The sequence below is a fragment of the Hyperolius riggenbachi genome, chromosome 2, assembly GCF_040937935.1.
Source record: "Hyperolius riggenbachi isolate aHypRig1 chromosome 2, aHypRig1.pri, whole genome shotgun sequence".
Classification (NCBI taxonomy): domain Eukaryota; kingdom Metazoa; phylum Chordata; class Amphibia; order Anura; family Hyperoliidae; genus Hyperolius; species Hyperolius riggenbachi.
In genome coordinates this window covers 446733472-446747275 of record NC_090647.1, presented here as the reverse complement: position 1 = coordinate 446747275, position 13804 = coordinate 446733472, and the positions used below count along the sequence as shown (strand labels likewise).

Sequence of the window (13804 nt, the reverse complement as noted above, 5' to 3'; positions counted from 1 at the left end):
AATGTGCTGGCGCTGCTTGTTGTTGTTGGGGCCTCCTCCATTCCCGCTCCCTGGTCGTCTTCATATTCAATGGAATCCTCCAGTCAAATACGAAAACCAGGAAGATCCCCAAGCGTCTAGTAAAATGAGAACCAGGAAAAGCAATAAAATACTGGTGGTTAATTTACCAATAATCTACTACAGGTAGTCCCCAGTTAACAAACGAGATAGGGACTGTAGGTTCGTCCTTAACCTGAATCTGTTTTTAAGTCGGAACATTGTGCCATCTTTGTCCCCTGTGCCTCCTCTGTGCCCCCCTGTGCCACCAGTGTCCCCCTCTTTGTCACCTCTGCCCTTTGTACCTGTCTATACAAGTTTAAAAGCCTTTTTTTCTTTGAATTTTTTAAAATTGATCTTCTCCAAAACTACAGGTCCAATTTGAATTTTTTTTTACTTGTTCCCATGGAAACACAGAATCCATGCCATTTGTATCGGTGGATCGTTCGTAAGTTGGGCGTTTGAAAGTCTGGGACTACCTGTACTTCATTTTTATAGTAAAATATTGGTTATATTTACTGATATTTTACTATGACCTAACCTCTTTCTTCTCTCACACAGGACCTTCCCCTGGTGGTGCCTAACCTTAAAGGGACACTTAAGTCAACAAAAAGAAATGAGTTTTACTCACCTAGGGCTTCCAATAGCCCCCTGCAGCTGTCCGGTGCCCTCGCCGTCTCCCTCCGATCCTCCTGGCCCCGCCGGCAGCCACTTCCTGTTTCGGTGACAGGAGCTGACAGGCTGGGGACGCGAGTGATTCTTCGCGTTCCTGGCCACAATAGCGCCATCTATGCTGCTGTAGCATATATCATATACCATATAGCAGCATAGAGGGTGATAATGTGTCTGGGAACACGAAGAATCACTCGCGTCCCCAACCTGTCGGCTCCTGTCACCGAAACAGGAAGTGGCTGCCGGCAGGGCCAGGAGGATCGGAGGGAGACGGCGAGGGCACCGGACAGCTGCAGGGGGCTATTGGAAGCCCCAGGTGAGTAAAACTCATTTTTTTTGTTTGACTTAAGTGTCCCTTTAAGCCCCCTGGTGGGCAACTAACCTTAACTCCTTACATTGTTTGAACATTATAAAAACAAAGGTTGTTTGAAATATACCGTATCTGGCAGACACTAATATCTATATATTTGTTTGTGTTATATGGATGTTATATAGATGAGTATATTATCGTTTGTGTTAAAGAGACTCTGAAGCCAATTAAAAAATGAGTTTCTACCTTTTATTTAGCTTAAGCATGTTGGTCCCTGCTTAAACTCTTCTATCCCACGGAAGAACGAGGGGTTTATACCCCCCTAATCACGGTAAAATCCATGACTTTCTTGGTCATGGATTTTGCTGCCCAGGGAGGCAGAGCTTTGAGCTGCAGCTCTGCCTCCATTCGCGTCAATCCACCACGGATCTCCACCTCTCCCCCGCCCCTCTCAGTGAAGGAAGACTGGGAGGGGTGGGAAGAGGCAGCGATCAGCGGGGTTTGATGCGACGAGAGGCAGAGCTACAGCCCTAAGCTCTGCCTCAATCAGGAAGCACTCCCTGCAATTAGACCAGGGGATTTGGAGGGTATAAACCCCTCGTTTTGCCGCTGGGATGCGGCATTTTAGCAGGGACCAACATGCTTAAAGTGAACCTTAAGTCAGAAAAAAAAATGAGTTTTACTCACCTGGGGCTTCTACCAGTCCCGACATGTAATTAGCGCTATTGCGGGCCGCAACGCGTACAAAAATTTGCTTTGCCGCATATCTATGCGTTCGTAATGCGGCTATGCGCAATAGCGCTAATTACAGTCGGGAATGCGGCCAGTGGCCAGTCCTGACGGGCCTGTCGGCAAAAACCAAACTAACTGGCAGCGGCGGACCAGAGGATTAGTGAGTGGCTGCGAGGGCACAGGACTGCTGCAGGGGGCTGGTAGAAGCCCCAGGTGAGTAAAACTCATTTTTTTTCTGACTTAAGGTTCACTTTAAGCTAAATAAAAGGTAAAAACCCATTTTTAAAACGGCTTCAGTCTCTCTTTAACATGGTTCAGAATCAAAACATCTGACCCTTGTGAAGCCAAACCTTAAAATATAAACAACTTTTTTAAGAGAAAGTTTAAGTCAGTCTTTTAGAAACAATTTTTAACATAAGGGTCATAAGGCACACAAATTACTGATAACTGGTTACTTAAAACCATATAATTTGTTTAAAAATGAAGGTTCAAGATAAAAACCAATATTGTTTGTTCATACAGAAGTAACAAGTAGTAACAAGGTGCCCATATCAAAAGCTATATTTTTTGTTTACATTTAAATGGCGCACATGTTACACAGTTAGCGCCAATACAAAGAAGGGTTGAATTAGTGTGAATGGGGCACCCTTTTTAAGATGTCTCAGTATGTATATAAACGAATGGTATAAGCCGGCAGCTCCTCTTCAATATATAAACTTTATTGCTTGGAATACAATGACAATCCCAGCTTAAGCACCTCACGGTGAGTGAATGCACTGAGGTGAATTCACACTTGGTACAGTTTGGTTTAATTAGAAACACTGTATTGTTGATGTCAAATTGGCTTCTACACTATTGGAATATTGTTCTAAAGCAGTGGTCCTCAAACTAAGGCCTGTGAGCCGACTGCAGCCCGCCGAGTCTTTTTCACTGGCCCCCCAAACACAAAATGTATAACTTATAGATGCGGCCCACTGTACCTGTAATATCAGCGCCTCACATATAGAATAGCAGTACTGGCATCACCCATCCACATACTGTAGAAGCCAGTGAGCAGTCATTCGCTGGCTTCCAGTCCAATTCTGCACCAGGTGACACTGCTGTCCAACTGGACGGCAGGTTATCACCTCGGTATGCTTCACTGTTTAGTGCACAAAGATGTTTTTTTTTTATCTTTACGTTTTTATTGATATTTTGTAACAATAAAAACAGCGACATAACTGCACAATAATAAAGCATCTCTCAAACAGAATATCAGAGGAGATAGATAATGTCATAACATTTTCTATGTCTTTATAGATATAGGTTGATAATAGAATAATCAAAGGGTCACCAGAGATTTGCTCTTGGAGGGAATTCCGATTTACATGATGACTGATATTAAGGTTAAAGAGAACCCGAGGTGGGTTTGAAGAATATTATCTGCATACAGAGGCTGGATCTCTGCCTATACAGCCCAGCCTCTGTTGCTATCCCAAACCCCCCTAAGGTCCCCCTGCACTCTGCAATCCCTCATAAAGCACAGCTACGCTGCTGACAAACAGCTTGTCAGAGCTGGCTGTGTTTATCTCTATAGTGTCAGTCTTCTGTTCTCCCCGCCTCCTGCAGAACTCCAGTCCCCGCCTGCATCCCCTTCCCTCCCTGCTGATTGGAGGGAAGGGACGGGGGCAGGGACCGGAGCTATGCAGGAGGCGGGGGAGCAGCTGAGACTGACACTACAGATGTAAACACAGCCTCACAGCGTGGCTGTGATTTATGAGGGATTGCAGAGTGCAGGGGGACCTTAGTGGAGTTTGGGATAGCAACAGAGGCTGGGCTGTATAGGCAGATCCAGCCTCTGTATGCAGATAACATTCTTTAAACACACTTCGGGTTCTCTTTAAGCCCAAGAGAAAATGTGGAACCAGTTTTGAAGGGGTAAAGTAGAGCTCCAGGGGTTGTATAGGTGGATATAAGTGCTGGAGATAGGAGCTATTCAAATTGTCAATTGTGAGGAAGGTGGGATTTTCTATTTTTAGTGTATTACGACTTAGGGCAGAGAAAGAGATGACCAATCTATCTGCATATCATATGGATGAACTGAGCGTTTGCCTTAACTTCTGAGTGACCTATCCATTTGGAGATTGAAATCAACTGTATATTTCAAGGAGGATAGATTTGGAGATTCTGTTGAACCCCAATTTGACAACAGTAAACTTCTTGCTACACAAAGGATCTAGGTAACAAAACGAAAGCGGAGAGGACACAAAGACGTTTTTCGGGCGCTGCATGACTGAATGGCAGCTGCTGGGAGTTCTCCTCCGTGCATGATGGGGGGAAATCAATACCTAGATTCAATGTAATGTTTTTCAACATTTTATGTATGTTCCAGCCCCCCAGCAGTCTGAAGTATGTTGACCCGGGGACCTCTGTTCTAAAGTTTTGAGTTGGAATAGTCTGGGTCCCATCATCCTTCTGCATTATCTCTCTGAATACTGTGCATTTCTCATATAAATACGGCAGAACACTAAGAAACCACCACAGCTAAGATCTATGGTTCAGTTAGGAGAGTAGAGGAAGGGTTTGTCTCCAGTGTGAGTAAGGTTCGGTTCACACAAAAAGATGTACAGTTCCATTCCAGTCCTGTTTTGTCAGTTTCCATCAGTTTTGCCTCAGTTTTACCTGACAGGAATGGAACTGTTCAAATTGTATGTGTGAACCCAGCCACAGAAAACGGATACCAAACTGATGACAGGACAGTACTGGAATAGAACTGTACACATTGTATGTGTGAACCCAGCCTTACTGCAGTCATCATTGTACAATAAATATTTAGTATTGGATACAAATATGACTTGAAGATTATTCACAGACAACTGGAGTCCTCTGACACAGGAGGCCAGGGTTCAAATCCCACCTCTTCCTGTTCAGTAAACCAGCACCTATTCAGTGAGGAGACCTTGGGCAAGATTCTCTAACACTTCTCCTGCCCACTGAGTGCGCCCTAGTGGCTGCAGCCCAAGCGCTTTGAGTCCGCCAGGAGAAAAGAGCAATATAAATGTTATTTGTCTTGTCTAGTAAAAGGGGGCACTCACAAAATAAGGTTGCTATATAGGGCTACCAAGCAATCTAGCTTTTAGGAGACTAACCATCTCCACTCGGGTACCGGGCTCACCACTGTTTCTTTCCCTCTTTTGCCAAAACACAGGTCGAAACCTGTCAGCTAAAAGCAGCTGGCAGGAGACCGCCATCCTCTGTACAGTTATGAATACAATGGGGGAAAGAGGTGCCCAGTAAGGATAAAATGCATTAAAATCCTTAAAATGAAAGTATAAGAGGCTTACCTCAACAATGACAAGGCTATAAGGTAAGGTGAAAATGTATTTGCACTATGGCAAAGCAGAAGGTTTCCTTCATAAAACAGGTGTTTTTGATTATCCAGGTTGGGATCAGCATGTGAGGTGTCCCACAAGGCATCACTGTTGAATATGCAAATAATCTCTTTGTTGTTCCCTATAACTAAACATGCCTCCAAAACCGCTGAATGCAATGATGTATCAACTTGTTACTATTGCATTGCATTCCAGCAGTTCTGGAGGTGTGTTTAGCGATCAGGGACAACAAAGAGATGATTTGCATATTCTGCAGTGATGCATTGTGGGACACCTTAGAGCTTACTCCAACCTGAATGGCGCAAATACCTTCTGTTTTAAAAAGGCAAACTTCCGTTTATTCCGATATTTAGTCAGAGGGCTTTTTGGTCTCTTTCAGCCCCTTACACACTCCTTGGAGTTCTGGTTCACCACAACCTTGCTGGGCAATTTATAACACTAGGGCAAATGCATTTTCAAATACAAATACACAAATTTTCACTTTACCTTATATCTGGTTTGTAATGTATTTTATCCTTCCTGGGCGCCTTTTTCCCCCATTGTGAATACAAATACTGTATATTAGATTGGGTTTATTCTGCGGAGTTCTTCCTGAAATACAAACATGACTATTTTGCCTGTTATCACTGCTGCGTAGCAATAAAAGGTCACACAGCGTGTGTGTCTTGTGAACCATGCAGCTGGATAGATCTATCTCCTGTACACTCCAGTGTCAGCCTTCCGTACATCTGGGCCTACTTCCTGCACTAGATATATTGTCAGATTGTGTCATCTGTCACATCGGGGCCAAGAATGGCAGCCAGACACGCATTCATCAGCAGGGATGTTGCTAGGACTGATCCAGAGTTTGTCATACATGTTTTCCACTTGTGTGCGGTAATTAAGTCTAGCATATGGTATTGCCACATTTCATTAGTTTGTCGGAAAACAGGAAATTTTCCATTGATAAGAGCTGATGACGGCTCAGCAGTTTGTGCTGAGAGACCTGCACTCTTCGCTTTAAGAACCCTGCAGAAGGGAAGTGCTATCACTACCTTGTTTATCCTCTGCTCTGCAGATAGCTACTTGTAGTAGCAGCTTGTAGTTTTAGTCATTGTTCCTTTATTTGCTATTACGTAAAGGAAGGCTTGCGCCACTTTATGTTTGTACTGATGTTTGTACTGTACATGCCCTCCTCAGTGCAGCATGGATGAGCAGGTCTAAACACGGATAAACAGATTCAGCTTCCACAATGATTTGGGAGCTTTGCCAGATCTGGCTCCGATAGCTTTTGTTGTGATAAAAACTGTGCAGTTGTTTAAGGCATGTCAGTTCTGGTACCAGCCAATCTATCCCTCCCGAAAAAGTCATTTATCTTATGTAAAGAACTAATGTTAACTAAAGGTAGCCATACATCTAGCGATTCTGATTCTATCGACAAAGCGATCGACTTTATTGGGAAATCGACTTCAGTATGGTTGATTGAAAGTCGATCAACTAGTGACCCACACACTAGAAGCGATATCCTATGTGATTCATCTTCACTAATCAATCTGCCTGATGTTGTACTTCCTTGCTCAGAATGTAAAAATTGTTTCAGAGTTGATCAAATGATGCGTAAACAGTAGCCGATTCCTGTGCGATCGACCGATATCTTGCATCCTGCTCGATCGACGAAGCTGGTCCATTCGACATGATATCAGCCACTTTGCATTGATTGGGCATACTGGAACACACTCGATTCTCTCTCGATTCGATAAAATGATTGGATGGTCGATCGTACAGCAAAATCATTAGATGTATGGGCACCTTAATTGTCACTAACATGTATCAATGTTGCTAACCTGGAACACTTATTTAACCCCTAGCCCTAAGTCTCAGGGAGGGTACACCCTTACATGGTCATTTTTCACAGGTGACTGCGTTTTTGAATGCGCATTGTAATGCGCCATCACACAAAGTCATCTGCTATTTTATTACATTGGGGCTGGTATTACTCCTTAGCTGTGTGTTTGCGGTACGATGCCCCACCCCCCAAGTGTTGCCAACCTTGGAGATACATTTTTACTGACAAAGCACAAAAAATTTACTGACAGAACACTTTTTTTTACTGACATCTAATATTATTGAAATTAAATGAAAGATATCACACATGTGCCCTTACGTGCAATACACCGGCAACCACGTGGGGCGCGAATGAGGAAGAAGAGTGCAGTGGCGGACACCAGACAGGTGAAGTAATAATGCATGGCATCTGGGGGGGGGGGGAGTCTTTGATACATTTACATTTGGGGGATGCGACCAGGGGTTTCCTTCACATTTCGATTATCACAGCCCTTTCCGCTGCACACCTTATCGAGCATGCGAACCTGAGATTTTCCAGCATGTCCGATTGTTACATGCGATCGACCCATGCAATGGATTTCGGACCAAAATTGGTTTGATTGTCAACTAGGCATGCTCTTGATGGCACTGATTTTTATAATATCAATAATAATTGTCTTATCTGATGGTTAATCGGCCGCCAAGTCTACAGATGCATGGCCACCTTTAGCTAGAGCAGTGTACATTCCAGAGTGATACGTGAACTGATAAGCGGTAAGTGCTGTGATCTTCTAAGAAAGAGAAAGGGTTTTTTTTACTGACACCACAAACGTTTTCATGGACTTTACTAACAGCCCATATTTGTTGACTTTTTTACTGACTGTCAGTAAATTTACTGACGGTTGGCAACACTGCACCCTCCCCCCCCCCCCCCCCCCCCCCCCCGCTGCATCGCACCACGATGCACAAAATCACAAACAAATCACTCTGTGGCAGAGTGCGCTAACAGGGTCATACGCATAGTGCTGCCCGCCCCCACCCCCCGCATGGCCCTCGTGACCCCTAACCCAGTGACTACTCCCTTCTGTACAGGAAGTACGTCACTGGGATTCCAGCGTTTCCCCGTCATATTCCTGTCATTCCACACATGCGCGCCGCACCGCCGCCACCAACATTTTCAAAATGTATGCATCCCCCATTGACTTAAAAGTCTTTCGCTGCCATTGTGTTGCCTGTAATGCGCTGTTGACTTTGCGGCAGCTCAGCAGTTGCACATTGACACCGGTTGCTGCAAGTATGCACAAGCCCAGCAGGCAGACAAGCAGCATTTTTCATAAGAACAAAGCCATGGCCCCCCTCCATATTCCTCTCACTCTAATTTTCCTGTAACTAAACTCGGATAAAATTTGTCCTATAGTGTAATATAGGGGATTTTAGATTGTGAGGTCCTTTTAGATTCAGTTACAGAGGTTATGTGTACTCTGCACTACATTGTTTCCTGTATCTACAGTTATGTTCAAAATTATTCAACCTGAATGTTTGGCCAGTTTGACATTGATTTTGATCATTTCAGTCATCTTGTTTACAATTAAATCAAAGAGGCACTTTTAAGTCAGACAAATATAACATAACATTTATAATGAAATAACCACAAATGTCTTTTCTGTGCTCACATCATTATCAGTTTTATTCAACCCCCAAGTGACATTCATTCTTAGTACTTAGTACAACATCCCTTTCCAGTTATAACCACTTTTAAACATGAAGCATAGCTTGACACAAGTGTCTTGCAGCGATCTATGGGTATCTTAGCCCATTCTTCATGGGCAAAAGCCTCAAGTTCAGTCACATTCATAGGCTTGCGCGCTGCAACTGCTTTCTTTAAGTTCCACCAGAGGTTCTGAATCGGATTGAGTCTGGTGACTGCGATGGCCACTCCAAAATGTTCCAGCCTTTAATCTGCAGCCATGCTCTAGTGGACTTGGAGGTATGCTTGGGATCATTGTCCTGTTGAAAGGTCCAACGTCTCCCAAGCCTCAGGTTTGTGACGGACTGCATCACATTTTCATCCAATATCTCATGGTACTGAAGAGAATTCATGGTACCTTGCACACGCTGAAGCTTCCCTGTACCTGCAGAAGCAAAACAGCCTCAAAGCATGATTGACCCCCCGCCATGCTTCACAGTAGGCAATGTGTTCTTTTCTTCATAGGCCTTGTTCTTCCTCCTTCAAACAGCGTTGATCCATGGGCCCAAACAGTTCTAATTTTGTTTCATCAGTCCACAGAACACTATCCCAAAACTTTTGTGGTAGTGTATTGTTAACTGATGAAACAAAATTAGCTCAATCACCGCAAGCCCGCAGAAGTTGCAGCTCCCATGAACACTGTGTGAAGTACCACCATCGGGAACTATACGCTTCGGGTGTCTGCAGATGAGGTGCTCAGGCTGTGCAAAGAGGCACATCACAACAGAATTTCTCTTGCTTCCCTTATAGCACACATAAAAAGAAGCATTACCTTCAGGTTCAATAATTTCCTACAGTGGCTAATACAATTGCTGGTAATTGGTCTATATTTGTGTTGTGGGCTGGATTGAGTATGGATATCAGGATATTTAGTATCTATCTTTTTGTGCACAACAGAATCACAAACTACGGTAATCCTATCTTATTTTATTTTGTTTCCCTTTTCAGTGGAAAACTGGTGTCTCCGAAATGGAAGAATTTCAAGGGCTTGAGGTTATTGTGGAGAGACAAAATCCGCCTGAACAATGCAATATGGAGAGCTTGGTACCTGCAGTGTAAGACGTTTATATTCACTTAAATAAAGAAAAAAAGCAAGTATAGTTTGTATGCTTTATTCATATGTACTCTCTACATAACAGCAGTATTGTCATAAGAGTACGTATCGCAAAGGCCCCTCTGGTGAACTGGGTTGCGCTGGATGCTGATAGTTACAGTATAGACTTACCCAGTGACCTATTCTAACACTAACCCTTCCCTGTTAATGCCTTCCCTTAAACCACCTTCTGAAGCCTAACACTAACTCCTCTCCTAATGGCTAACACTAACCTATCATCCCAATCATCCCAATGCCCAACTCTAACCCCCCTCTGAATGCCTAACACTAACCCCCTCCTAATGCCCAACACTGCCCCCCCCCCTAATGACTAGCACTAATCCCCTCCTATTGCCTAGCACTAACCCTCTCATAATGCCCAACACTAACCCTCTCCTAATGCCTTACACTAACCCCCTACTAATGCCTAGCAGTAACCCCTATTCTAATGCCTAACACTAACCCCCTCCTAATGCTTAACTCTAACCCCTCTCGTAATGTCTAACACTAACTCCTCTCCTAATGCCTAACATTAACCCCTCTCCTAATGCTTAATACTAACCTTCCTTCCTAATGCCTAACACTAACCCACCCTCCTAATGCCTAACACTAACCCCTTTCCTAATGTCCAACACTAACCTCCCTTCTAATGCCTAACACTAACCCTCTCATAATGCCCAACACTAACCGTCTCCTAATACCTAACACTAACCCCTCTCCTAATGCTTAACACTAACCCCTCTCCTAATGCTTAATACTAACTTTCCTTCCTAATGCCTAACACTAACCCCTTTCCTAATGTCTAACACTAACCTCCCTTCTAATGCCTAACACTAACCTTCTCATAATGTCCAACACTAACCGTCTCCTAATGCCTAACACTAACCCCTTCCTAATGTCTAACACTAACCCCCTCCTCCTAATGCCCAACACTAATTTCCTAATGTTTAACACTGACCCCTTCCTAATGCCTAAAACTAACCCCATCCTATTGCCTAACACTAACGTCCCTCCTAATGCCTAATACTAACCCCTCTCCTAATTCCTAACACTAACTTCTCTTCTAATGCCTAACACTAACTCCTCTCCTAATGCCTAACACTAATCCCCTCCTACTGCCTAACACTAACCCCCGCCTAATGCCCAACACTAACCCCCGCCTAATGCCTAACACTAACCCCTTCCTAATGCCCAATACTAACACCCTCTTAATGCCTAAAACTATCCCCTCTCCCAATGACTAACACTAATCCACTTCCTACTGCCTAACACTAATCCACCCTCCTAATTCCTAACACTAACCCCTCTGGCAATGGCTAACACTGATCCTCATCCTAATGTCTAAAACAAACCTCATCCTAATGCCTAACATTGGCCACCCAAAGCCTAACACTAACCCCCTTCTAATCCTAACACTAGCATACTTGTAATAAAGTACCGGTAACTTTGGGCGCTGGGTTAAGCCAAAAAACGGCTCACCTTGCTGAGGAAAATAACAGTATGAATTACTTTTCCTCCACTGCGGATGAGAAACAATTATTCACTAAGCGCTGCATGGCCTGTGGCAGCACCCAAAACTCGTCGGCCGCCCTTTTCACCTGACTCGCTTCCACTAACCCCTCTCTTAATGCCTAACACTAACCCCCTATTAATGCCCAACAGTAACCCCCCTTTTAATGCCCAACACTAACCTTTCCATCTTAATGCCTAACACTAGCCCACCTCCTATTGCCCAATACTAACCCACCTCCTAATGCCTAACCCTAACTTCCCCTACTTATACTCAGCACTAACCTCCCCTCATAATACCTAACATTAACCATCGTGTCCATCACTATAGTAGCCGATTGGCTACTCACAGCCAAAGTAGTAGCCATTAACCACCTTAGCGGTATGGACGAGCTCAGCTCGTCCATCACCGCCGGTGGCTGCCGCTCAGGCCCTGCTGGGCCGATTTGCTCGCAGTAAAAAGCAGCACACGCAGCCGGCACTTTGCCAGCCGCGTGTGCTGCCTGATCGCCGCCGCAGCGCGGCGATTCGCCGCGTGCAGCGGCGAAAGAGGGTCCCCCCAGCCGCCCGAGCCCTGCGCAGCCGGAACAAACAGTTCCGGCCAGCGCTGAGGGCTGGATCGGAGGCGGCTGACGTCAGGACGTCGGCTGACATCCATGACGTCACTCCGCTCGTCGCCATGGCGACGAGCAAAACGAAACAAGGAAGGCCGCTCATTGCGGCCTTCCTTGTTACTGCGGATCGCCGGAGGCGATCAGAAATATTGGTTAGGAGCGCCCTCTAGTGGGCTTTCATGCAGCCAACTTTCAGTTGGCTGCATGAAATAGTTTTTTTTTTATTAAAAAAAAACCCTCCCGCAGCTGCCCTGGCGATCTTAATAGAACGCCAGGGTGGTTAAGCTATGAATAGTCGATCAGCTAGTATTGCCTAAAATTGGGTTTTGAAATACTAGTGTGACAGGCAGGAGCCTGACTTTTACAACATTGGAAGCCTGCGGTCTCTTCTATGAACCAGGGCCGGATTACCGACCAGGCAACAAAAGCAGTCGCTTGGGGCCCCATTCAGAGTCAAAGGGGCCCCATTAGCACATAAACCAGCCCTTGCCATCCTGTCAGCGGTGGCTGGATGGTATAATGGTTAAAGGGACTCTGAGCAGTGCAGTAGCTATGGAAAGATTCATATCATTTTAAAGCTCTCTTTCTCCTCTTTCCAATGATATATAAACAGCTGCTCTATGCCTTTTAGTTTTCGATATTTTTGCGATCGAAATCGTGGCCACAGGACGACTTTTCTCCAAAGTCAGAGGTGGCTGGACGGTATAATGGTTAAAGGGACTCTGAGCAGTGCAGTAACTATGGAAATATGCATATCATTTTAAAGCTCTCTTTCTCCTCTTTCCAATGGTATCTAAACAGCTGCTCTATGCCTTTTAGTTTTCGATATTTTCGCGATTGAAATCGCAGCCACAGGACGACTTTTCTCCAAAGTCAGCGGTGGCTGGATGGTATAATGGTTAAAGGGACTCTGAGCAGTGCAGTAACTATGGAAAGATTCATATCATTTTAAAGCTCTCTTTCTCCTCTTTCCAATGATATATAAACAGCTGCTCTATGCCTTTTAGTTTTCGATATTTTCGCGATCGAAATCGCGGCCACAGGACGACTTTTCTCCAAAGTCAGCGGTGGCTGGATGGTATAATGGTTAAAGGGAGTCTGAGCAGTGCAGTAACTATGGAAAGATGCATATCATTTTAAAGCTCTTTTTCTCCTCTTTCCAATGATATATAAACAGCTGCTCTATGCCTTTTAGTTCTTGATATTTTCACAATCGAAATCACGGCCACAGGACGACTTTTCTCCAAAGTTGGCAGCTCGATTCAGCAGAATGCAATGAAATATAAGGAACCCAGGGGGATATAATTACAAACATCATGCTGGTAGGTGTGAGGATGTAATGAATTAGTTGTGGGTATGCTTAAAGGCATATCCACAGGCACTGCTTGGAGTCCCTTTAAGGGCTCTGCCGCTGACACAGGAGACCAGGGTTCGAATCTCAGCTCTGCCTGTTCAGTAAGCCAGCACCTATTCAGTAGGAGACCGTAGGCAAGTCTCTCTAACACTGCTACTGCCTATAGGGTGCGTCCTAGTGGCTGCAGCTCTGGCGCTTTGAGTCCACCAGGAGAAAAGCGCGATATAAATGTTATTTGTCTTGTCTTGTCAAATGATGCCGTGCGCTGCTGATTGTCTTCAGAGCCAGGCTCTCCTCCTAGGTCCCCCTCCTGCTACTGTGCGCTCTGCCGCTGCCCACTCCACCCTCCCTTCCCACAGAGAACCACAGCTGCAGCAAGAATGATAGCAGCAGATGGCAAACGCTCACTCACCTATCCATGATCCAAGCAATAGAGATCCCGTCATCTGAAACCCATCTGTCTCTTCTACAGTGCAGCCGCTCGCTCTGAACTTCCTGATTCTCAGATCAGACATGAAGTAGGAAGTAGTAATAGTAGTAGTAACAGAGCGGCAGCACTCTAG

The 13804-nt window shown here is 44.8% G+C and overlaps 1 protein-coding gene across 1 annotated transcript in view; it reads left to right on the top strand.

The window, feature by feature from the left end:
• Positions 1-13804, top strand: part of LOC137546949 (carbohydrate-responsive element-binding protein-like) — a 168476-nt gene that overhangs the window by 48668 nt on the left and 106004 nt on the right. The window contains exon 2 of the mRNA XM_068270026.1: positions 9620-9726. Coding sequence (XP_068126127.1) covers positions 9620-9726 — 107 coding nt within the window. The remainder of the gene's footprint in view (positions 1-9619; positions 9727-13804) is intronic.